The sequence below is a fragment of the Megascapheus bottae genome, chromosome 14, assembly GCF_031878675.1.
Source record: "Megascapheus bottae isolate mThoBot1 chromosome 14, mThoBot2.hap1, whole genome shotgun sequence".
Taxonomy (NCBI): domain Eukaryota; kingdom Metazoa; phylum Chordata; class Mammalia; order Rodentia; family Geomyidae; genus Megascapheus; species Megascapheus bottae.
In genome coordinates, this window is record NC_143522.1 from 43,658,663 (window position 1) to 43,683,870 (window position 25,208).

General features: G+C 36.0%; 1 protein-coding gene and 1 pseudogene across 1 annotated transcript in view; one reads left to right on the top strand and one right to left on the bottom strand.

Annotated features, from left to right (window-relative positions):
* Positions 1-4,132: 4,132 nt before the first annotated feature.
* The window catches only part of Txndc16 (thioredoxin domain containing 16), a 63,695-nt gene continuing 42,619 nt past the window's right edge, over positions 4,133-25,208 (bottom strand). Inside the window, exons 13-21 of the mRNA XM_090345095.1 lie at positions 23,394-23,537; positions 22,818-22,877; positions 18,442-18,610; positions 17,437-17,573; positions 14,889-14,973; positions 12,255-12,393; positions 10,170-10,330; positions 8,342-8,532; positions 4,133-4,990 (exon numbers count right to left, since the gene is read on the bottom strand). Coding sequence (XP_090201221.1) covers positions 4,722-4,990; positions 8,342-8,532; positions 10,170-10,330; positions 12,255-12,393; positions 14,889-14,973; positions 17,437-17,573; positions 18,442-18,610; positions 22,818-22,877; positions 23,394-23,537 — 1,355 coding nt within the window. The 3' untranslated portion in view covers positions 4,133-4,721. The remainder of the gene's footprint in view (positions 4,991-8,341; positions 8,533-10,169; positions 10,331-12,254; positions 12,394-14,888; positions 14,974-17,436; positions 17,574-18,441; positions 18,611-22,817; positions 22,878-23,393; positions 23,538-25,208) is intronic.
* LOC150055147 (U6 spliceosomal RNA) lies at positions 22,145-22,241 on the top strand (annotated as a pseudogene).

Here is a 25,208-nt window from a genome sequence, read left to right on the forward strand (position 1 = left end):
TGAGCACCTAGATTGATTTCTATTATCTATTGTGAATAGTGCTGCACTGGATATAGGCATGCAGTTATCTATCTCAGGATATGTTCAGCAATAGTATAGCAGGATCACATGGTAGTTCTATTTTTGGTTTTCCTAAGGAAACTTCACATTGCTTTTCACAGTAGCTGCACTAATCTACATTACCACCAATAGTGTATTGGGTTTCACTTCCTCCCATAACCATGCCAGGATTTGTTGTTTGTTTTCTTGATGATGGACATTCTGACTAGGGTGAGATGGGATCTTGATGTTTCATTTCCTTTATAGCAAAGGTTGTTGAATATATCTTCACATATCAATTAGCCATTAGTTGAAGAGACTGTCTTTTCTTCAATGTATGTTTTTTGATGCCTTTGTCAAAGAATAGGTGGCTGTAATTATGCAGGTTTATTTCTGAGCCTTTTATTCCATTCCAGCCTGGGAAAGAAAGTTTCTAAGAACCTTATCTCCAATTAACTACCAAAAAGCTAGAAGTGGAGCTGTGGCTCAAGTGGTAGAACACCAGCTTTGAGCAAAAAGCTAAGGGACAGTGGCTAGGCCCTGAGTTCAAGCCCCAGAACTAGCATCCCCCCCCCAAAAGATAGACAAACTGGAACAAAAAGAAATTAAGAGGATAATGGTCTGAAAAACAATAATCTATGTTGCTGTTCATGGTTTTTCTATTTCCTTATTGTTTTTCCTTCTCCACATTCATTCTAGTTTTATCTAGTGAACAAAATTTAATTTGTTCTATTAGAGTTATGCCTTCTGCACCACTGATGATTAAAGAGCTCTGTCTTCCCTAAGGGTGACCCTGAGTTACAAGACAGAAGCCTATTCCAGATAGTTTTTCACTGAGCTGTTGCTTCTGCTACACCGAGTCTAGAAATACATCCGTTTTATCTTTGCAAATATTCCCATTTTGCTAAAATTATCTAAAGATAAATTTATGTTGCTTGGAACCAAATATATTCAACTGACAAAAGGTAAGTGGCCTAAGAGAGGGCCTAATAGGGTCCAAAGAAAGTTTTTTTTGAAGGTGGCCTAAAATCTAAACATATAATAATATTAGGGGTATCAAAATTGGTGGCTGTAGTACAATGAATCAACTTCATGTTCCTATGTTCTAGCAGTTATTAGAATTGTACTGATTAAGTTGATAATGTTTTCTTTTATTTTTTATTATTGAGATGGTGAACATTAGAGTTCATGCATGTATCTTCCATGTTAGAAATAGCCTAAATGAGAATGACTAGAACAAGTAAGGCACTACAGGCTACAAGAGGAAAAACCACAAACAAAAACTGAAAAATGGGAGGGTGGGAGGGAAATAGGGATCATGTCATGAGAAGGGGTATCAATGTTTGAGAAGTTACGCACCTTCTATCTGGTGAATATAATGTAACCCTTCTATTAATCACAATAAAAAATTATAAAAAATAAAAAATAAATTTAAAAAACTGAAAAGAGGAAGAGTGCTTCTCTCAGCAACTGATTTACATAACAATACAGTAGATTGTATAGTTTATTCATATTAGATACAAAATTTATGAAATAGTTGTCGTAGATAAGCCAGAAAAGAAAGAAATTAAATATGATACAAGTAGATCTTGAAAGGACGTTTATATTAAAATTAAAGTTCAGAGAAACTTTGCTCTGATTTGCTCTAAGCAAATCAACCTGACAGTAAGTGTCTGTCACAAAAATTAATTTTTTGCTAATTGCTCCTTCTCATAAAGATAAAGTCTTATGGCCACAGAAGACAAACCCATTTGTTCAAAGATCACAAGGATAGATGGATTTTTGGACATTGTTCAGATAAGGAAACTGCTCTTTTTGTAATCAGACAGTAGAATATTTAATTTCTGTTCACCTGAAATTTAGCAATATAACCTACAGAAATAAGAGAACATTTTAAGACTCTCTTTTAAAATATTTAGTAGGGCCAGGAGGGTCGCCTAGTAGAGTGCTTGCCTAGCATGCACAAAACCCTGGGTTCAATTCCTCCCTACCACGTACATAGAAAAGGCCAGAAGTGGTACTGTGGCTCAAGTGGAAGAACAAAAAGTGTCCAAGGACAGTGCCCAGGCCCTGAGTTCAAGCCTCAGGAATGGCAAAAAAAAAAATGATTACCTTGAGTCTTTTGGGGGTTATCATCTTTGAAAATATGAAAATTAATAAGGCAAAGTTATATCCAAAGGATTGTTTATATAGTATTAAATCACCTAATACTTATTTTTAACATTCAGGGTTTTGGTTTTTTTAAGTGTGTATGAAACAGATCCATATCATTTAGGGAGGCCACTCTGCTACACTAACAGGTTTACTGACGTTAGCTGTACCAGTATTTTGGGCAAGATAAGTGATTGCTATGAGAGGATATCTTGACACAGGCTGTTTGGCAGCACTGGCCGCTCTACCCATTAGATACAGTGGCATTCCCCCGTCATGATACCATGGCTATATCTTAACAGCCAAATATCCCCTGGGAAGATCTTCTCCCACTCTGTAGGCTTCCTAATTAATTTACTAGCTATGTCCTTTGCCATACAAAAGCTCCGCAGTTTAATGCAGTCCCACTTATCCAGCCTTTCTCTGATTTGTTGTGATTCTTGGTCCTTATTAAGAAAGTTTTGACCTGTGCCAAGGAGGCCTAGTATATCTCCTATTCCTTCTTGTAAAGTTTTCAGTGTGTCAGCTTTTACCTCCAGGTCTTTGATCCATTTGGAGTTAATTCTAGTACAGGGTGACAAAAAAGGATCCAACTTTAGTTTTCTGCAGGTGCTTAACCAGTTCTGCCAGCACAACTTGTTGAAGAGGCTGTCTTTCTTCCATTCTATTTTTTTGGCTCCCTTGTCAAAGTTTAAGTGGCCATAGGTCTGTGGTTTAATATCTGGGTCCTCAGTTCTATTCCATTGGTCTTCAGGCCTGTTTTTGTGCCAATACCAAGCTGTTTTGAGAATTATAGCTCTGTAATAGAGTCTAAAGTTTGGTATTGAAATTCCTCCTGCACTGTTCTTTCTGCTAAGAAGTGTTTTTGCTATACGGGGTCTTTTATTATTCCATATGAAATTTTGGATTGCCTCTTCTATTTCTTTAAAGAATGCCATTGGGATATTGCTGGGTATTGCATTGAATTTGTAGATAGCCCTTGGCAAGATTGTCATTTTCACAATGTTGATTCTTCCAATTCAGGAGCATGGGAGGTTTTTCCATTTCCTTAGTTCTGCCTTAATTTCCTTTTTCAGGGTTTTAAAGTTTTCCTCAAAAAGGTCCTTTCCATTCTTAGTTAAGCTAATTCCTAGGTAATTTATTTTCTTTGAGGCTACTGCAAAAGGAGTTGCTTTCCTGATTGTTGCCTCGTTCCTCTCACTGTTGGCATATAGGAAGGCAGTTGATTTTTGAGGGTTAATTTTATAGCCTGCTACCCTTCCAAAGTTTTGAATCAGCTCAAGGAGCTTGGGAGTAGAGTCTATAGGATTCTTTAAATACAGAATCATGTTATCTGCAAAGAGGGATAGTTTTACTTCCTCTTTCCCTACTTGGATCCCCTTTATGCTTGCTTCTTGCCTTATTGCACTGGCTAGGAATTCTAATACTATGTTAAAGAGGAGTGGAGACAGTGGGCATCCTTGTCTCGTTCCTGATTTTAGAGGGAATGGCTTTAGCTTTTCGCCATTAAGTATAATACTAGATGTGGGTTTGTCATACACAGCCTTTATTATATTGAGGAACTTAGGCTCAATGGTTTCCCTCATTTGTCATAATCAGTAGAAACCTTGGGCTCTATTAGCAGAGATTTGCAATAGAGCAAAACCTTGATACATCCATATAGTATGAAGCTAATTGAAAGGACCTCTAGGATATTGAAACAAAAACCATGTAATGAATGATTGTTGTCCTTAATGTACTATGTTATCTCTCATCTCTTTTGCTGTCCCTTGGTTATCTCATATTGTTACAGTATCTCACTTTGTTATCTGATATATTGGATATATTTGTATTTGGTTATTTGAAATTGGATAGGGAAGGGGGTGGGGGGGAGGGTAATGGGGACCAAGACATGTGAAAGGGCATCAATGTATGTGAATTAATGCACCTTCTATCTGGCAAATATCATGTAACCATTTATTCATTACAATAAAAAATATTAAAAAAAAACAAATATCCCCTGGGGTAGGGGAGGACTGAAAAACACAACAAATATAACTAACAGATACATAACTGAACTAGAGTCAACTGTGATTAAACTAACATTGCATTTCAATTTTAATTCAAGCATATATCATGATTAGAACAAGTTAAATGAATTGCACTAATTTTGTTGTCTAATACAAGTCACATAACCATATGTGTGGTTAAAAGCACTTGAAATACAGCTATTCTGTAGTGAGAAAGAACAAGTACATATAAAATAAACACTGTATATTGAAGACTTAGTAAAAAGAAAACAAAGAAATAATAAATCATGGAGGCTTTACATTTAACTTATCTGGGGTATACTAACTGGGTCAAATCAATTTCACCTGCTCATGTTTACATTTTGTTTTTAGCTACCTGAAAATACTATGTATATAATTTCCATTGTAATGCTGTTGAATGGCACTTGTCTAGAAACTTGATATGATTTAGTATTAATTTTTTATAGGTAAATTGAGTCTCTCAAGTAAACCCAATAGAAAGGATAGCTTTTTGCAGATAACTCATAACTCTTTATCATGCCTAAGTGATTTTTCTGTTTCTTTAAACCAGTTATTTCGATTCCAATGTTTTATTCTCAGTGTTTCAGTGGGCTCTTTTTTGACTGTTGACTTGTCTTCATGTTGTTCTTTACCTCTCTCTTGCGCATCTCTTTCTTTTGGACACTCAGGAACTTTCTTGGTGGGATGTTGCTGTGAGGTTTCAGCATCCATCATACTTAGAAAATCATAGGCTGGAAGAGGAGGCTTCCACTCCTGAGCAGACAAAGTTGCTAGAGAAAGATACAATGAAGAGTTAATGACTAACATTTACAAATAATCGTATGAATATATTAGAAAATGTTCTATAAAATGTCATCACTGGACTATGACTCAAAAATTACTCATAAAATGTATCCGTGGGGGCCGGGAGTTTGGCCTAGTGGTTAAAGTGCTTGCCTAGCATGCATGAAGACCCGGGTTCGATTCCTCGGTACCACATACATAGAAAAAAGCCGGAAGTGGTGCTGAGGCTCAAGTGGTAGAGCTCTAGCCTTGAGAAAGTCCAAGGACAGTGCTCAGGCCCTGAGCTCAAGCCCAGGACTGGCAAAAAAAAAAAATGTATCCGTGGACAAGAAGACCTTGGTAGTTTGAAGCAAAGTATTTTAATGTTAATATACAAAGGGAATATTGTCATTATTATTTTCATTTGTTATATTACATTCCTATACAGAAATAAATACTAGTGGCTAATAGGAGATCAGACTTGCAAGACTTTACTGTCCAAGCTTTGATCTCAGCCACAGGAGCAAGGCTAGTATTTTCTCATTTTGAAGTCTTTGTTTGATTGATACCCTTCCTATAGACTTTATCAAAACAAGTTAATTTCACCAAAATAATTATGAACAAAATATAGGTGGCTGTGTAGCTAACTATACTACACACAGTAATTGGTTCATGATCTTCATGACAGTAAATCTTAATATTATTTTGAAGTATTTGTCATTAGAAAGAAGAAAACAACAGTGGGCATTGTTGCTCATGCCTATATGCTTTGTTAATTGGGACGTTGAGAATGGAAAAATCACATTTTGACACCAGCCTGGAGAAAAGACTGGACACCGTGGTATGCCTGTCTTCCCAGCTATACAGGAGCATAAACAGAAGGGTCTTGGGCATAAAAATGAAGAAATATCCAAAAATATTCAAACCATAACAAAAGCAAAAAAGTCAGGTGGAGTGGCTCAGTGGCAGAGTGCCTGATTTTGAGTTCAAACATTAGTAGTTCCAAACAAAAACTGATTAGAGCTAATAACATATATAAATTAAATAACCATTCTCTGCATAGTAGATGGACATTACAAAGTAGCTAATATTTTAAGTTGGCCCACTTATAATACTATTTTGAGATATAAACAATATAAGGAAATATACAAATTAAAACTTTTAAAGGGGGCTGAGAGTTTGGCTTAGTGGTAGAGTGCTTGCCTAGCATGCACAAAGACCCAAGTTCAATTCCTTGGTACCACATAAAAAGAAAAGGCTTTAAATGGTGCTGTGGCCCAAGTGGTAGAACTCTAGTCTTGAGAAAACCTAAGGACAGTGCACTGGCCCTGAGTTCAAATGTTGGGACTGGAAACAGAAAACTTTAAAAAAATAAAAGTTTTACAAGCTAAGAAAGTGGCTCACAAAATACAAACCTGAGATTATATAAAGTAAATGCATATTTTAAAGGCTTAGAGAATATGAGTAAATCTCAATTATCTAAAGCAGAAAATCTGCATATGTACATTTAAATTATCCCTATACTTATTGACATAATTTCTTCATTCAGACCCATTCATATGAAATTCCAGAACCTGCAACATCATCATAATTAAATTTAGATTATCCATCGGACTGATGTCTCAAATTGACGTTTTTAGATTAGCAGATCCAGAAGTGACAATGGCTCATGCCTATTATCCTCCCTACTCAGGAGGCTGAGATCTGAAGATAAGGGTTCAAAGCTAGTGTAGGCAAGAAAGCCCATGAGACTCATCTCCAAAAAGCCAGCAAAAAGCCAGAGGTAGCAGTGTGACTCAAGTAGTAGAGTGCCAGCCTTAAGTAAAAAATCAAGAAGGAATATAGGGCCCTGAGTTCAAAACCCAGCAGTGGTACCCAAAGGAAAGACAATAGGGAAGAACAACGAAAGGTGTTACATTGATCAAGGTGCATTATACTTATAAACTCATTTGTTGAACTGCAATCCCTTTGTACAACTGAAGATATTTTTAAGTAAATTTAAACTGTGATGAATGAGGGCCTGGAGTGTAGCCTAGTGCCAGAGTGCTTGCCTAGCATGCACAAAGCCCTGGGTTCGATTCCTCAGTACCACATACTCAGAAAAAGCCAGAAGTGGTGCTGTGCCTCAAGTGGCAGAGTGCTAGCCTTCAGCAAAAAGTGTCCAAGGACAGTGTCCAGGCCCTGAGTTCAAGCCCCAGAACTGGTAAAAAAAAAAAAAAAGTAATGAATGAAATTTTACTAAATATAGTGAGAATAACTGTAGTATGCAATATATAGCTATGTGTATATTAAAATAGCTTTAAGAAGAAGCTAGTTAAAGGAGTATCAGATATTTAGCAATATTTGTCTTTAAGGTGAACACTGAATTCATTGACTAATAGTCTTGAGATTATGACAAATGTCTATAAGTTAGTATTCCAATTATGCTAATGACTTGCTGAGGGAACAGGTCTTATTACCAACAGCAAATAAAACTGTACTCTAACTGGTGGTAAATACTTTACTCATCAAGTTACTACTAATAAAGAATAAGAGCTAATATTTATTGAGCATATATATATATGGTATACACACACACACACACACACACACACACACACACACACACACACACACACACACACTCTCCAGGCATTATTCACTTAATCTTTACCGAAGCACAATTATTTTCCCAACCCAATTTGGTAGATAAGAATACCAAGACCTAGAAAACTCAGGGAACTTAATAGACATTAAATTACATGGTTACTTGGAGATTCAATAAAACAAGTGAAATTATACACTATACTTAAGGTTAAGAGTAGAAGCTCTGGGATTACACTGTTGTGTTTGAATTCCTACTCTGGTATTTATTAGGTGAATAACCTTTGACAAGCTACTCTGTCTCCCATTTGTTCATCTGAATATAATGACATCATCCCAAACTCGGGGGAGTTCAAAACTAAATCAGATAATCACTGAAATTTAATTAGCACAATGCCTGAAAAAGAGCACATACTCAATAAATACTGGCTGTTATTTTTAATGTCACAGTAACTTCCTTTGAAATAACTTGGCTATAATGTAATAGCCATGCATACTATAATCAAAAGGGTAGATCTATCTGATCGATGAAAACAGTAGTAATAAATGACAAGAGAGACATACACCCATGTAGATCAGCTAACTATTCCTATTACCTAATTATTAGACCTTATACCTTAGACCTTAAAATTAGAGACTATCCCAAGGACAATATTATCTAAGTACTAATATTTAGAATATTTATAGACATTAAAATTCTAGTATGTTACAATTAAAGTTTAAAATCTATGTTACAAAACACAGAATTGTGTTTATTAAAAGGACAGAAAACTTACTGATAGGATGTTCTAGCCCTGCTTCTAATTTCTTAACCCACAACATAAGGCTGTGTTCAGTTATTGAATGGTCTGAAGGAAATGCAAATACACGGCCATCTGAATGAAGATTCACCAAAACAAGAATAGGGAGGGGAGGCAAAGGGCCAAAATATGCCTGCAGGACTCCTTTCCCCACAGGAGTATTCTTTCTACAAGAGGAAATAACAGAACATGTCAATTATTCTTCCCACAACAAAGTAAAGAAATAATAATTTGTAAAACATTAAACTTTAATTATCATGCTAGTAAGTTTGCTGTATAAAAAGGCATCCTAAAAACCGGGAGGTCTATGACTGTGTTAGCAATGAAATTATTTAAAAATTTAACATGAGACAGTCTTTAACATGAGATAGTTTTCATGGAGCACCATACATAACCCAAAGGTTAGTAATCTTAGGCTTGATATAGTCAATAGATTCCTCTCTAGAGAAAATATTAAGTGGTTATATAATTATAAGATAGATACAAAATGCTTGTTGTATAAATATCTCTTTTTTAATATATTATCTTTCTTCATGAAAAAGGGATTAAAATAGTTATATTCCTACAAGAAAAACATACAGGCTCATGCCATTATCTTAATTACTCAGGAGGCTGAAATCTGAGGATCTCATTTCAAAGCCTGCTCAGGCATACAACTCTACGAGATTCCCATCTCCAAATAACCAGTAAAAAGTTAGAATGTGTGTATCATTACAGATTATAGAAGATAATACCAGTTACACATATAGAAAAGATCACTGGAAAGTGCACTGAAATACTTCCTCTGATGATACTGGCTAGACTTTAATAATATAGAAATGTAGAAAAATAAACTAAAGGAAAAACTCAAAGTCTTTACAATGTTTATTTTTCTCTGCCCAAAATTTTAGTAGGCACCAATTACCTTAAAAATCAGAAAAATTGGCCAGGAGCTTAGCCTACTGGAAGAGTGTTTGCCTAGCATGCACGAAGACCTGGGTTTGATTCCTTGGTACCACATACCTAGAAAAAAAAGCCAGAAGTGGTGCTGAAGCTCAAGTGGTAGAGCTCTAGCTTTGAGAAAGTCCAAGGACAGTGCTCAGGCCCTAAGCTCAAGCCCAGGACTGGCAAAAAAAAAATCGGAAAAATTATTACTCAAAAAATTTTTTTTGCTGGACTGAAGTGTGGCTCAAGTGTTAAGAGTGCCAGCTAAATAGGGGCCGGAAGTTTGGCCTAGTGGTTAAAGTGCTTGCCTAGCATGCATGAAGACCAGGGTTCAATTCCTCGGTACCACATATAGAAAAAAGCCGGAAGTGGTGCTGAGGCTCAAGTGGTAGAGCTCTAGCCTTGAGAAAGTCCAAGGACAGTGCTCAGGCCCTGAGTTCAAGCCCAGGACTGGTAAAAAAAAAAAAAGAGTGCCAGCTAAATAAAAAATCCCAAAAAGCTTAAGACAGACCCTGAGTTCAAATCCAAGTACTAAGGGGGAAAAATAAAGCACTGAGAAAAAATAAATCAATATGAGTAACATTCTAAAATAAGGACATCTTGGAATTTTTCCAAGGAATTAATAAAATATCATGATTGCATATTTTGGTCCTATAATATTAACTATAGAGTTCCATTTCCTACTGAAAATATATTAATGTAATAATAGTTACTTTACGTTTTTGGGGTTTTTTTTTGAGACAGGTTTCACTATGTACTAGGTTGGTCTTGAATTGGAACCCTTCTTGCTTCAAGTGCCCCAAGTGCTGGAACTACAGGTGTGTGCTGTTGTGTCCTTTTTTTTAATTACCTTACATACAAAAAATTAAAATAAACTTACAAATTTAACCAGCAAGGAGTAAGTGAATCCAAGTATTTCTGTTTCATTAGTGTCAGTATTGCTTTTTTATACTCAGGATTTATGATGCCATCGCTAAACAAAATAAGTAGTGGTTTCTGAAATCTTAAATATGCAGGAAGATTTTCCACCGTGATTTCTGGCTGTTAAACAGAAAAAAAGGAACAAAAACAAAAAACAACCATGAAACAAAAAATACAGATTTGATACAGCATAAAACAGAAAATAACATTTAAGTCACTTACAAAAATTTAGTTCATGAAATGTAATTGAAACATTTTCATTTAAATGAATTATCTTTTACTAATAACAATGAGTCCCAAGTTTCTTGCTCAATCCATCCTCACTCCATAAATGAGTTATTTCTAAAATAAAATTATTAAATTAATGTTTCTGAGGGGAAAAAATGAACACTTCTAATAACTTCTTTTGCTAAAATCTCAACCAGATTAGCCAATGTACATGTAAAAAAGAAAACTCTTATAGCTTTCATCTACCAAATTTTTTAAATAAAGTCTAAACTAAAGCCGGGTGCTGGTGGCTTATACCTGTGATCCTAGCTATGAAGGAGGTCTGAGTAGTTTGGTTCAATGCCAGCCCAGACAAACAAGTAGTGAGACTCTTATTTCCAATAAACTACTCAGAAAAAGCCAGAACTAGTGGCAGAGCCCCAGCCTTAAGCAAAAAGAAGCTCAGGGACTGCCTAAGACCTCAGTTCAAGCCTCAGGACCAGCACCAAAATATGTATAGAAAGAGATAGATAAGGGAGAGGGGAGGGAACATGGGAAAAAAAAACATGGGAAGTAATAATGTTCAAGAAGTAATATGCCCATTACTTTATGAATGTAACTATAACCCTTTTATACATAAATATGATAATAAAAAAGAAAGATAAATATCACTAGAGATAGATACCTATAAATATGTAGAGATACAGATATATGTACGTATGCTAACTTTAAAACATGATTGTGGGCTGGGAGTTTGGCCTAGTGGTAGAGTGCTTGCCTAGCATACACAAAGACCGGGTTATAATTTCTCTGTACCACATACATCGAAAAAGCTGGAAGTAGTTCTGTGGCTTAAGTGGTAGAGCTCTACCCTTGAGAAGGCCCAAGGACAGTGCTCAGGCCCTGAGTTCAAGGCCCAGGACTGGCAAAAAATAAATAAAACATAATTCTTCTAATGTCTGTGACTACTTAAAAAATTTATAAAACTGGCCGGGAGTATGACCTAGTGGTAGAGTGCTTGCCTAACACACATGAAGCCTTGGGTTCAATTCCTCAGTACCACATACATAGAAAAAGCCATAAATGGCTTGTGGCTAAAATGGCAGAATGCTAGACTTTAGCAAAAAGTGTCCAAGGACAGTGCCCAGGCCCTGAGTTCAATTCCACAGATTGGCAAAAAAAAAAATGAAACTTTACTTTTTCCAAGACTATAGATTTTTGGCATAATTAAGTTAATAGGTTTTTGGCACAATCAAGTTAATCAAACACATGCTAAAACAAAAAGTCAACTTCATTTAAGTTTACAATAATTATTATTACTTAGATTATTTAGAATATTATTGTTAACAGTAGTCACTTCTAAAAATGTAATTGTAGAAGAGACTTTGTCTAGGTCATTAACAACAAAAGATCAAAAATGCTAATGTCCTTAAAATGAAGAATGGCAATGATATAAAAGCACAGTCTTGTACCGTTTTCCATTTTTACCTTCCCATTTATTACTTCAGCATCTGGATTAATATGTGAACTGATAAATCACCCCCATCACATAAACTGTTCCCAACTAACAGAGAGACTGACCCACTGTAGTCATAGAGCTTAAGGAGGAGGAGCAGCATTCTGCTCACCTAGCACCACTCTAGCATCTACATGAATGATTTTTTTTAAAGTGGATCAACTGCCTCTGAATACAGTTCCAGTCTATTCTCAAACAATAATCTGGCAGATATCATTCCATATTTAGTTCTTAAAGTGGCTTCCCTCTGCTACCTTTCATTTTTCATTCAGCTGAGCTAGATTTTATTTCCATAGACTCCTTATTACAATAAATACTCACAAATGTTTCCAGTAATGCATTTGTTATTATTTGAACTATGTCTTGTGCATGAGAGCCAGTGAGTGGAATACTCTCTATTTTGTCTTCTTTGTGTCTGGCAAGCAGCAAGGCTGGGAGAGTTACCCCATATTTATTTGACCTATGGAGAAGTAGCATTAAAATAAAAAGAAAAGAGAATGCTAGGTGAATAGCATTGAAATATACTGGATCTATGAATGAAGATAACAAAACTAAATTCATTGAAAGTTGTAGGGAGTAATAAGGATAGAGGAATGAGACTGAAGACATCAAGCTGGTTAAAGTACTATGTATTCATGTATGAAATACCGTGGTGAATTCACTTGAGTAATTATCCTATAGCAACAAAAAAATGAATGACAGAAATATAAAACAGGTCCTGTCCAGAGTATGAGCGCTAGTGGGAGAGGACAGGGTGACAGAGTAGGTGAAAGAGGGTGAACATGGCCAAATATTTTGTGGACATGTGTGAAATGGAACACAGGCGCTTGCTGGGATTAATTTGGGAAGTAGGGAGGAGGAAGGATGGAGGAGGGAAAGTGATTTAAGGGGTGAGTCTGATAAATGTATACATATATGAAACATGTCAAAATGAAATCTCCTGATGCTGACAAAAAATACAAGGGATAATTCACAAACAAAATATATGAAGTCATCAAAAACATGAAAAAACAGGCCAGAAAAGTCACAGTAGGATGCAGAAAAAAAAAAACACTTCCAAGAAAAAAATTAACTCAATTTCCACATAAACTTATCTTCAATGTGAGACTACCTGAGGATGTCCAGGAACCTTGAAAAGCTCAATATAAAACTAGAAACAGACAGTAATCCAGACCAATTCCTAACAAGATCTAGACAGGGTGTGGAACACTGAGTTTCTCTTGACCTTTTTAGATTGATCGCATGTCTTCGTATAGTGATGGCAGTATCTTAGCTATGTATCAGAACATACCTATAAAGTAGTTCCTATGTCCATTCTACATATGGATGGGGTTCAGAGAGTGATAAATAGCAGACAAAGCATACTAGACACAAAATGTATGTTCTTTACACTTGGACAAGAGCCCACGTCTGCTCTCCCAAGATTTTTTCTAACTGTTATTGTTGTCAGGATAATATATAGAGGGGTTACAGTTATATTCGTCAAGTAGTAGGTGCATTATTTCTCGCACACTGGTACCTCTTTTCATGTTTTTGTTAACTGAATCTTAAAGAAATTTCTCTCAGTTAAATAAGAAATGCTTTGTGTGAAATTACCAGTGAGGTTAGCTATGTGTATAAGGACATAACTCATGCCAGAATTACATATAGATATTATAGTATTACAAAGCTTAATAATGAGCCCAGTCTTTAGATCATCCAGAACCTCTTGGTCAACCAGTTCATTATAAACAAAACACTAGGAAAAGTATTAGCGTCATTCTGTAGACCATAATTACATACATATTGAGAGTTAAAAAGAGTACATGATCATACATTAGCATAAGGATAGGTTTCCTGGATTGGTATATAGTTATCAAAAGAAATCACTTCTTGTACAAAATAAAGAGCATCTAGCTTCACCATCAAGAGCAGTGTTCAAGATGAGAGATTTGATCTCAGAAATCAAAATTAGGAATGCTGTAGTCAGGAGGTAAGAAAGACAAACTAAGCCGGGCACTGCTCACGCCTATAATCCTAGCTTCTCAGTAGGCTGAGATCTGAAGATCATGGTTCAAAGCCAGCCTGGGCACTAAAGTCCACCAGAAAGTGGGAAGTGGCACTGTAGCCCAAGAGATGGGGGGTAGCCTTGAGCTGAAGAGCTCAGGGACAATGCCTAGGCTCAGAGATCAAGTTCCATGACTGACAAAGAAAGAAAGAAGGAAGGAAGGAAGGAAGGAAGGAAGGAAGGAAGGAAGGAAGGAAGGAAGGAAGGAAGGAGAAAGAGAGAAAGAAAAAGAAAGAAAGAAAGAAAGAAAGAAAGAAAGAAAGAAAGAAAGAAAGAAAGACAGACAGACAGACAGACAGACAGACAATTTGGGCTTATTAAATAAATCAATCAGCACCTGAAAATGAGCCTTTGATGTAAAATGTAATGTGTGTTAGTAACAGTCTCCAGATGTGAACTGTAGTTCTTCCTCCTACAGCAATGAAAATCTTTTTTAAATTATTTTATTTTATTTATTTTTTAATTTATTTTATTTCTTATTATTTTTTTAGCAATGAAAATCTTTGACAATCCACATGAGCCCTATCTTTTCCATATGAAACAACTTAAGTGGCTGTAAGATGTTATCTTCTGAGTTATATCTTGGGCAGTAAACAAAAGCAGATACTCAAGAAGTAAAATTCTCTGAAAATCATGACAATGTTAAAGAGCCAAAACTTGAGGAAAAGTGTCAAAGAGAAAATTTTTTACAGGAGGATGGAGTATAAGATTATCTTTGTGGGTATTTCAACATAAAGTAAAAGAATATTTAAAGAAACTGAACAGTCTGGTACTTTCTAAATCTTCCTAGAAGGAAATTTAAATTTTATTTATGGTACTGCTCTTTCTTCCTAAATCAGCTACATAAAGATAAGCTACATATTTTGCTGCATAGCTTTTCCCTAAAATTAAAAGAGCAATAAACTTACAATATCCAAACGTCATCTTCAGAGTAAATTCCACTAATGGCGTGTCCTTTTAGGTAGTTTCCTGCTTCAATGAAATATTTTTTTGCTGAAGAAACACAGACAAGAAAAACATTCTGAGACCTTTACTATTATGTGTACTATTCAACTGATGACCAAGCTTATAGATGATAGTATTTTACTCCTAAGGTGTGGTAATTGGAGACAGGCCCCCTATATGTATGCTAAAAAGAGAAACAGTTATGTAAAATGATATATTCATCAAGATCACACCTGTAATCCTAGCAACTTGTGAGGCTACTAAGGAGTCACAGCTTAAAGTTAGCCCAGGCAGAAAAGTCTACAAGACCCTTTTCAGCCCACAGCTGGGCATAGGGCACATGCTTGTCATTTTAGCTTTGTGGCAGACTGAGATTGGGAGAACTTCCGTTGCAAGCCAGGCCTAGGCAGAAAAGCTCATGAGACTCTGTGTCAACAGAAGCTGGGCATGGTGGATTTGTCTATCATTTTAGCTATGAAAGGAAGTTAACAATAGGTGGATAACAGTCCAGGCCCACACCGAGAGAGGAAGCAAGAGTCTACTTCAAAAATAATAAGCACAGCTTGGTGCTGGTAGCTCATGTCTGTAATCTAAGCTACTCAGGAGGCCAAGATAAGAGGATCATGGCTCAAAGTCAGCTGAGGTAGGAAAATACAACACACTCTTTAACCACCAAAAAGCCAGAAGTAGAAGTATGGCTCAAGTGATAAAATGCTAGTATTAAGCAAAAAGCTCAGGAAAGTACCAAGGCCTCTGAGTTCAAGCTTCTGAACCAGAATATATACATACAAAAACAAAGATGTAGGCACATTGAACTTAATGTCAGAGTCCCTGCCTAATAAGTAGAAGGCCCTAAGCTCAAACCCCAGTGTTACACATTCTCACACACACACACACACACATACACATACACATACACACACGTGCGTACACAAAATTATAAAATGGAAAAGTTCCTATGTATTCAAAAAGACCTGGAAATCTAGTCTTCTAACACTGTCCACATTAGGACTAAGAGTTTTTGTCTTTAATTTTCTGTAACGTAGCTATTATTTTTCAACTTTGACTATTTGTGCATCAGTCTTTTCTCGGGTATAAGATATATATTCAAAATAAAAACCACTATTTCTGTAGATTCCAGAATATCTTTTCATAAATAATAACATAACCTGGAATTAATCAAACCAAGAAGTGAGTCCAAATCAAATAAATGGGTGTTGTCCCTAAGCTTTTCAGCTCTAGGCTACAGCCTACCCTTGAACCAAGCCCTACTTCCCGTTTTTCTAGAGGTTAATTGGAGATCAAGAGTCTCAAGTTCTTTTGTGCCCAGGCTGGCTTTGAACCTTGATCCACAGATCTCAGCCTCCTGAGTAGCTAGGATTACAGGCATGATCCACCACGCCTGACTTAGACCTGGCAGTTTCTAGCCCTATCAAAAATATAAGCAAAATACACACAGTCTATTCACATAAAAAATAGGAAAATGAAATGCCAATAAAGCATAAAGCAAGTGGTAGATATTTAATGTGTTCATATACTAAATAAAGCTAATATTCATCTGGAAGACAGGAAAGGCAAAAAAGCTAAGAAAATATAAGAATCACTTTATTGCAATTAGTGGGTAGTCCATGTTAAAAAAAAAAAAGAAAAACTGGGCACTTATGGCTCATACCTTTAATCCTAGTTATCTGAGGATCACCATTCAAGCTCTATCAGAGTCTTATCTCCAACTAACCACCAAAAAGATGGAAGTGGAGGTGTGGTTCCAGTGTTAGAACTTCAGCTCTGATCAAAAAAGCTAAGCAATAACATGAGACTCTGAGTTCAAGCCCCAGTACTGGCATACATACGAAAAAGAGTAGCACACATAGTTTTCAGTTATATAATTAGCACAATTTACAGAGGACAAAATTAGTTTACTAAACCCTAAAATACTCTAAAATACCACATAAAGACTAAAACACTCTTCATATGCAGGGAGATGAAGGAAACAGCATAAACATTATTTATAGACAAATTCTGGGATATATACATATATATGTAACTCAATTGAACTTTATAAAGGCCTAACATTTTGGAAGATGTTTACTACACTGGGAAAAGTACACAAGTATGTTAAATAAGACAAATTTAACAAAATATTAACTTAGATACTCTTTCAAAAATAACCTAAAGGCAGATGTTAGTGGCTCACACCTGTAATCCTAGCTACTCAGGAGGCTGAGATCTGAGGATCACAGTGCAAAGCCAGCCTGGGCAGGCAAGTTTGTGAGGCTCTTATCTTCACTTAACTACCAAAGAGCCAGAAATGGAACTGTGGCTCAAAGTGGTAGAGCACTAGCCTTGAGAACAATGCTCGGGGCCTTAGTTCAAGCCCCAGGTCCAGCACACATACACACACACACACACACACACACACACACACACACACACACACACACACACATCCTCAACAACTACAAAACAATGTGTGTTAATATATCATACAATTTTAAACTCATCTCTACTTACCTGTTATCATGGCTGGATTAAACAGTCCCAGTACTGATACATTAGAATAGGCAATCAAATCTTTATATAATTCCCCACTTAAATATTCTTCTGCTTCTTGGATTGAAGCTATGTTCACTGGACATGAAATCCTGTTGCTGAATGAACATACAGATATATTCAGAATTAATTTTTAAAAATAATTTTGTTTGTTAAAAACATTAAACCTAGCAAACAATATATTATACAAGATAAATACCTAACAATATAAAGACAAAAGTATTCTTCTAAAAAATTAACTTAATGGGCCAGGAGTGTTGCCTAGTCGTAGAGTGCTTGCCTAGTATGCATGAAAGCTCTAGGTTCAATTCCTCAGTACCACATACACAAAAAAAGCCAGAAGTGGTTCTGTGGCTCAAGCGGTAGACTGCTAGCCTTGAGAAAACCTAAGGATAGTACCTAGGCCCTGAGTTCAAGCCCCAGAACTGGCAAAAAAAATCAATTTAATTAAGCCAGCCACAAGTGGCTCATGCCTATAATCCTAGCTACTCAGGAGGATGAGATCTGAGGATTGAGGTTCAAAACTAGCCCAGGTAGGAAAATCTGTAAGACTCTCTATCTCCATTAAACTACCAAAAAGAAAAAAAAGCTGGAAGTGGATCTGTGGCTCAAGTGATGAGTGCTAGCTTTGAATACAAAAGTTCAGGAGGCTGAGATCTGAGGATCACAGTTCAATACCAGCCCAGGCACTAAAGTCCTGTGAGACTCTGCTCTCCAATGGTGCTGTTCCTCTAGGGGTAGGGTGGTAACCTTGAGCTGAAGAGCTCAGGCACAGAGCCCAGGCTCAGAGTTCAAGCCCTATGATTCACCAAAAAAAAAAAATTTTTTTTGCAGAGAACCTACTTAACAATATTTACTGTGATTTCAGTTCTAGTATCCTCCTTAATCTATTAACAGTATGTCAACAAAGTATGAGAAAACTCCAAACTCTAAACTTTAGAAATAATAGTGAAGCTCAATACTTACAGTTGGATAAACTTTAGGAGTGCTTCAGTCCCTAACATACCAGCATATGACACTGGGTTTTCCCCTTCTTTGTACATCTTTACTGTAGGAAATTCAGTAACATTTTGCTTAGTGCATGTATCAGACCAATCTGCACAATTTATTATAGTAAGAAGCATAGTGGATGTGCCTAAAGTAAAATGAACAATTAAAGTTATAATTAATATTTTATTAGTTGTTATAATTAATTCTGCTTAAATGTAATTTTCTTCATAGACCATTATCTGATTTTAATCTTTTGGGGTGAAACACTCTTACTTTAAAAAAAATTATTTTTCTACTTGTGCATGTGTGTTTGTGTGTGCTTAAACTCAGAGCCTGGGCACTATCCCTGAGCATTTTTGCTCAAAGCTAGTACTGTACCCACCTCCACTTCTGGCATTTTGGTGGTTAATTAGAAATAAGAGTGTCATGGACTTTCCTTCCTGGACTACCATGATCTTAAGTCTCAGCCTCCTGAGGAGCTAGTATTAATGCCTGGCTCTTCCTTTATTTATTTTTTGCCAGTCCTGGGGCTTGAACTCAGGGCTTGAGCATTGTCCTTGGGCTTTCTCAAGGCTAGAGCTCTACCATTTGAACCAGAGTACCACTTCTGGCTTTTTCTGTGTATCTGGTACAGAGAAGTCAAACCCAGGTCTTAGTGCATGCCAGGCAAGCACTCTACCACTAGGCCAAACTCCCAGCCCATATTTTTATTTTTTTAACAAAGCAGTTATGAATATATCTTGATCAATATCACCCTTTTCAACATTATCACCCATCCCTCTCCTATTCATACCCCATCCCCCCACCCTTCCTCACACTTTTGTAGAATTTACATTGGATTTTCACTGCATTCTTCCCTTCTTCTCCTCTTCATTTGTCCACCAAACCCTTTTGAGTACCCACTTCCTGGTGTTTTATTTTGCTGAACTTTGACTTAGCCATTCTAAGAAATTAAATGATTTGAATTCTCCGATCTACTGTATTTGCATACTACAAACGTATTTAGATTTATAGGATGAATCTAGCTTCTACATGTAAGGGAGAGTATGCATCCTGTCTCTCTGGACCTTAACTTACTTCACATAACGTACAAGGTATTTTGTGAAGATGACAAAACTGACCAAAGAATAATTGAAGAATTCATGGAGAACACAAATAAAAAGCTAAACAAATTCCAAAAGATGGCAAAAGAGTCCACTAAACACACACACACACACACACACACACACACACACACACACACACATTCAATTGAAAGAGATGAATGAAAGCACAGATAAACAAATCAATGAAGTAAAGAACACACAAAAAAAGTCAATACTACCTGTTGGTTTTTTACCTCCCTCTTTTAGCTTGTTCTTTTTGTCCCTTTTATAGGCTCTCCTACTAGCAGAATTTGGAGTTTCTCGAGGCTCATTTTAGAGTGCTTTCTTATTCTACACTGTTTTTGAACAATTTCAACTCACCAACAATCTTATTAGTCACTTTTTAGTGATACCCAGATAGCCTTACTGGTTATTTGTGAATAGAAACATCTTCAAACTCTTGTCTCTAAAGCCAAATATGATTTCCTATATTGCAATGATATCCCCCTGTTCAACTAATATATGCTAAATTAAAAAGGAATATGATTTCCTTCCTGTAGATAATGGTAAAAATTTCCACTTGAGTGCAACTTAGAAAATCAAGTATCGTCTCTCATGCTTCCCTGTTCCTAGTCTCTGTAGGTCTATTCAACCACTATCTTTGTACTTTTGTTACCACAGTTTTAAATGTCTCCAATACAGCTCATTTCTCTTTATAAAGTGTCATTTGTTCTGAGTAACTACAATAGGTTTGTATTTTACTTCCTGAAATTTATTCTCTACAATAATGCTCCTGATATTTTTCAAACCTCACATGAAAAAGTTTTTCATAATGAATTTTTCCCTTCATATTTTCAAAGCTAACACACATAGGCATAACTTTTCACGTCAGATTTAGGGAGCTATAACTGGAGTATATTTTTCCTTGTGCTTCACAGAGTATCTGATACATAACATGCACTAAAAATGTGTGGAATGTCCCCTAATGCTTTATAAACAAATTAAATTTCTAATGCTAAAGAACATTAATACTTAAACAATGCATGAGCATATATTAAGGTCAGCTCTTATTCCTTTGAGAAGCAGACTTTAAATTCTTCTATGCTTTAACAATGTCATCTATAAGTGCTTAGTGATCTTTGTTCATACAAAGTGCCATGTAATAGTGCCAACTCACTAGGGAATGTAGTGACGTTGCAGACACAGATGCTTCTCCTCAAAAGGCATCTATAACACACTTGTCACTGCTAAAAATGTTACTTTGGCCCTAATGAAGCTGAAAACTTGAATGATCTTTAAAACTGGGAAAAGAATATGTTGTTAAAAGTTATATAGTTATGCCAGTGCCAGTAATTCTATCTACTTAGGAGGCTGTATCTCATATACTTTTTCAATACATTGACTACAAACAAAATTCCTCACAGTGAAAAATGTGACAGATTCCCTTGGCTACAAAGACTATGAAAGAACAAAAATTGGACATTTGCTGCCACCTTGTGACTGAGGGAAAAACATGTTCTTCATTGTCTTAAACAGATGAAAAAAATGGATTTTTCCCAAGAGTTCAATATGGAAGACAGATTTTAGGTATAATGTCCAAAATGCTATCATGTTTTCTTAATTTAACATTATAGTACAGGTTAAGCATACTAGTCTAAAACTCTGAAGTCTCCCTTATAATCAGAGCTACCTGAGAGGTTGAAATCTGAGGATCACAAGTCAGAACAGAAAAGTCCATAGACTATGATCTCTAATTAACCACCAAAAACCTACAGTGCCTTAACTGGTAGAATACCAGCCTTGAGAGAAAAATCTAAGAGATGCCTAGGTCCTGAGTTCTAGCACAAAGATATTAAAAAAAACTGAATTAAAATCTGAAATAATTCAAAATCTGAAATTTTACGACTGAATTCCTGCAGCATATCACAACTAAATCACACTAAAAAGACACTGAATAAAATTACACGCAGGTAATTTTACCTGTGTATGTAGGATTAGTGTGTATCCTATATTAGTTATTTGCTTTTCTATTCTATAAACACATACAACTTGACAACGAAATGTGGGAGCAAGGCTCATGCTTGTAATCCTAGCCACCCAGGGAGGCAAAAGTCAAATACTGATTCAGACAAGATGGTGAGATTTCCATACTAAAAAAAACAAAAGCGGGCCAGGAGTTTGGCCTAGTAGTAGAGTGCTTGCCTAGCATGCACAAAGACCCAGGCTCGATTTCTCAGTACCACATACATAGAGCTCAAGTTATTGAGGTCTAGCCTTGAGAAAGTCCAAAGACAGTGCTCAGGCAAAAAAAAAATAAAAAAATAAAAATAAATAATAAATAATAATAAAATAATAATAAATAAAATGATAAATAATAATAAAATAAAAAATAATAAAAGCCAGATATGGAGGCACACACACATACTTCATCACAGTTAAGAAGGATGCTAGATCACAGCCTCAGGCTGACCCAGAGCAAATATCAACTCCCTCTATCTAAAAAGTGACCTAAATCAAAAAGGACTAGAGATGTGCTTGCCTAGAAAGGGTAAAATCCTGAGTTTAAAACCTTATATGAAATAGAAAAACAAAAAGTGCTCGCTTCAGCTGCATACAACTAGAATGATTCAGAGATTATCATGGCCCCTGTAAAAGGATGACATGCAAATTTGTGAAGTGTTCCATCTCTTTTTAAAATTTAAGAACTCTTTTTTTAAAAAAAAATGGTGGGTAACAGCCAAGAATAAACCTGTATTTACATTTTTCCCTACATTTTTGCTGCAATGGTAGTATGGACATTTTGAGTTAAAAGACCAAATCCGGGTCCATTTGTTTATCAATGGCCCTGTTTTCACACAATATCTAATATCCTAGTCCAGGAGGAGCTATGTAACCTCAAGATACTGAGTCTTTGATCTTTCACCAGAGAAATTGAGAAACTAAGTCTTAGTGTCAAATTATTGTTTCCAGTGTTTAATAGAAACAGAGTAAACACTGGATAAATGCTTGCTACATCACTGAATTCAGCCCAAAGTTAGTGGATTAACTGTGTAGTTACAAATACTTAATAAATGATCTCTTGTTTCTACAAAGTGCAGTCCTATGAGATTCAATTAAATGTCTCAGAGACATAATCTTGGTTTACTAATGTAATCACAGAGAAACAAACAACTTGAAATATTAGTTTTCTACATACTTAGCATAGTAGTTTTATAAAAACCAGAATTCAGAATCAGGAAAATAATCATGTATCCCACAGAATAATACCATTCAACTTAGCTGCCACATCAACATAGGATTGGAGAAATGCCATGGATACTGCATGCCCTGAATTAAAAAAAAAGAGTCAACAGACATTATAACACATATCTGCAAAGCATCTATACTTAACATAGAATAAACACACAGCTTTTTGAAGTTTCTCAATTTTATTTCCAAATAAGAAATATCCTCACATAGAAGGCTCAGTATTATCCAATCACTTTAAAAGGGCTCCAAATACAGTTACTTTTTATATTTATGCTAAAAGTAATATAACTGAATGGCTATTATTTCAATATCAATATTATATTTCCTTAAGGATCTGTAAGAACTGCTAATATACTAAAAATGATTAGCTTGAATCATGATATCCAGATTAACCATTAATCTTCAATTTGTAAATTACATATATAGAAACATAATCTGCAAGTTAGGTGCTTCAATGTATGCAATGCATGCAGTCTACTTAGAACATGTAAAAGCTGTCATTTTACAATGTATAATACATAGAATGCAAAAATAGATGGTATCTACTCTAAATGTCCTGTAGGTAATATGGTATCTCTAAAGGCTCATACTCACAACCAGCATAGAAGAGAACTAAGCTGTCAGAGTCCATTACTGTCGTGTTAAAGGTCTCTTCTGTTAGTTCCACTGTTAGCTCCAAAGGTAACTGCTTCTTCCTATCTCTGTAGACAGTTTCTGCCACTTCATCATCTTGAACATCTAAAATGTTTTTTTAAAAAATGTTACTCTTCTCATAAGCAAGCATATAAAAATTTTGTATTTTTTTAAACTTGTCAATTGACACTATCTAAGATGTATGATATTTAGAAAACTCTGCTGTTGCCTGGCTTCCTCTCTAAATGATTCTGAGATGCTTTCTGACCCAGAAATCATAAATCTAAATCAACCCCAGAAGTATTTACTGATCTTGTTCTACAAATAATATAAATGCTGCTATTTTATTTTTGCCAGTCCTGGGGCTTGAACTCTGGGCCTGATAGCTGTCCTTGGGCTTTCTCAAGGTTAGAGCTCTACCACTTGAGCCATAGCACTACTTCTGGATTTTTCTGTGTATGTGGTACTGAGGAATCGAACCCGAGTCTTCATGCATGTAAGGCAAGCACTCTTACCACTAGGCAACACTTTCAACCCTTGCTATTTCATTTCTACGCACTATTTTAATTTAGAATCCTGAAAGTACTAAACAATGTATGACGTTATCATTTACTATTTAGCAAGCACTTTGGTAAACACTAGGGCAAAATGTTGTCCCTGACCACAAGGAGCATCTATCAATGGGAATAAAAACCAGACAATAAACTGATGAATAAATGAATATATAATTATAAACATCAATTTATGATGGAAGGTAAACAATACAGTGAGAGATTGTAACAGGAAAACTTATATTAGACTAAAGCATATCAGTAGATAATCAAGAAAAACTTCTAGCTTTCATGTGTAATAGAAATGACACAAAAAGGGAGACAGGATTACATATAAGTACATGAAATCACACATTACTAAAGGCCAAGATGTATTACAGACAATAGGAAGTTAAAACAGAAAAAAAAAAGAAAATCTGCAAAGGAAATGCTAGAATCAGGCTAAGGAAAGAAGGCAGATAGACAGTTAAAAGAGAAGGCAGTACCAGATAGGAAACTAAGGCCACTGAGTCAGAAAGCAAGGGCACAGGAATTCTTCAAACAGGCAGCTCCTTCCGAGGACAGAAATCTTATAAAACAAGCCAAGACAAGCCCCTGAGAAGGTTGGAGCATATGAACCATAAGAAAAGCACATCTGGGGACATGTTCATGGTCTGGTTTCCAGTACCCTGGCACTCAGTGAACCTACACTGTGATTCCCAGCACTCCAATCACTGTGAAGGTAGCAGGAACAAACTACTGGGTTCATCACTCCTAGGTGAAGACAGCGTGTGAGGATCCTGGACTTTCAGACTCCCAGAGAAATGGACTTTGACATTCTTGGTCCCCAACAGATGCTGACCTAAGACGTATACATGTCAATTGACAAGCTCACTGACTCACTGGGGTCCCTAGCTGAAGTTGTTCTCCAGAACAGGACTAGATATATTATTCCTAGAGGTTTGAGTGTCGCCCTGGGAGAAGAATGTTGCTTTGGGGCGAACCACACTGGAGTAATAAAAGGTAGCTTGGCAGCTGTAAAGAGCAGACTAGATGAGCAAGAAAGGGAGAGACAGGGTCCCAAGGATGGTATGAAAGGTTGTACAACTGGTCCCCCTGCGCAACTTCCCTAATCTCAGCCATGGCTGACCCACTGGTGATTATTTTAATGTTATTGTTGATTGGCTCATGTGTAATTAATGCAATGATGTCCTTAGTAAAAAAAAAAAAAAGAGGATCAGAGTTA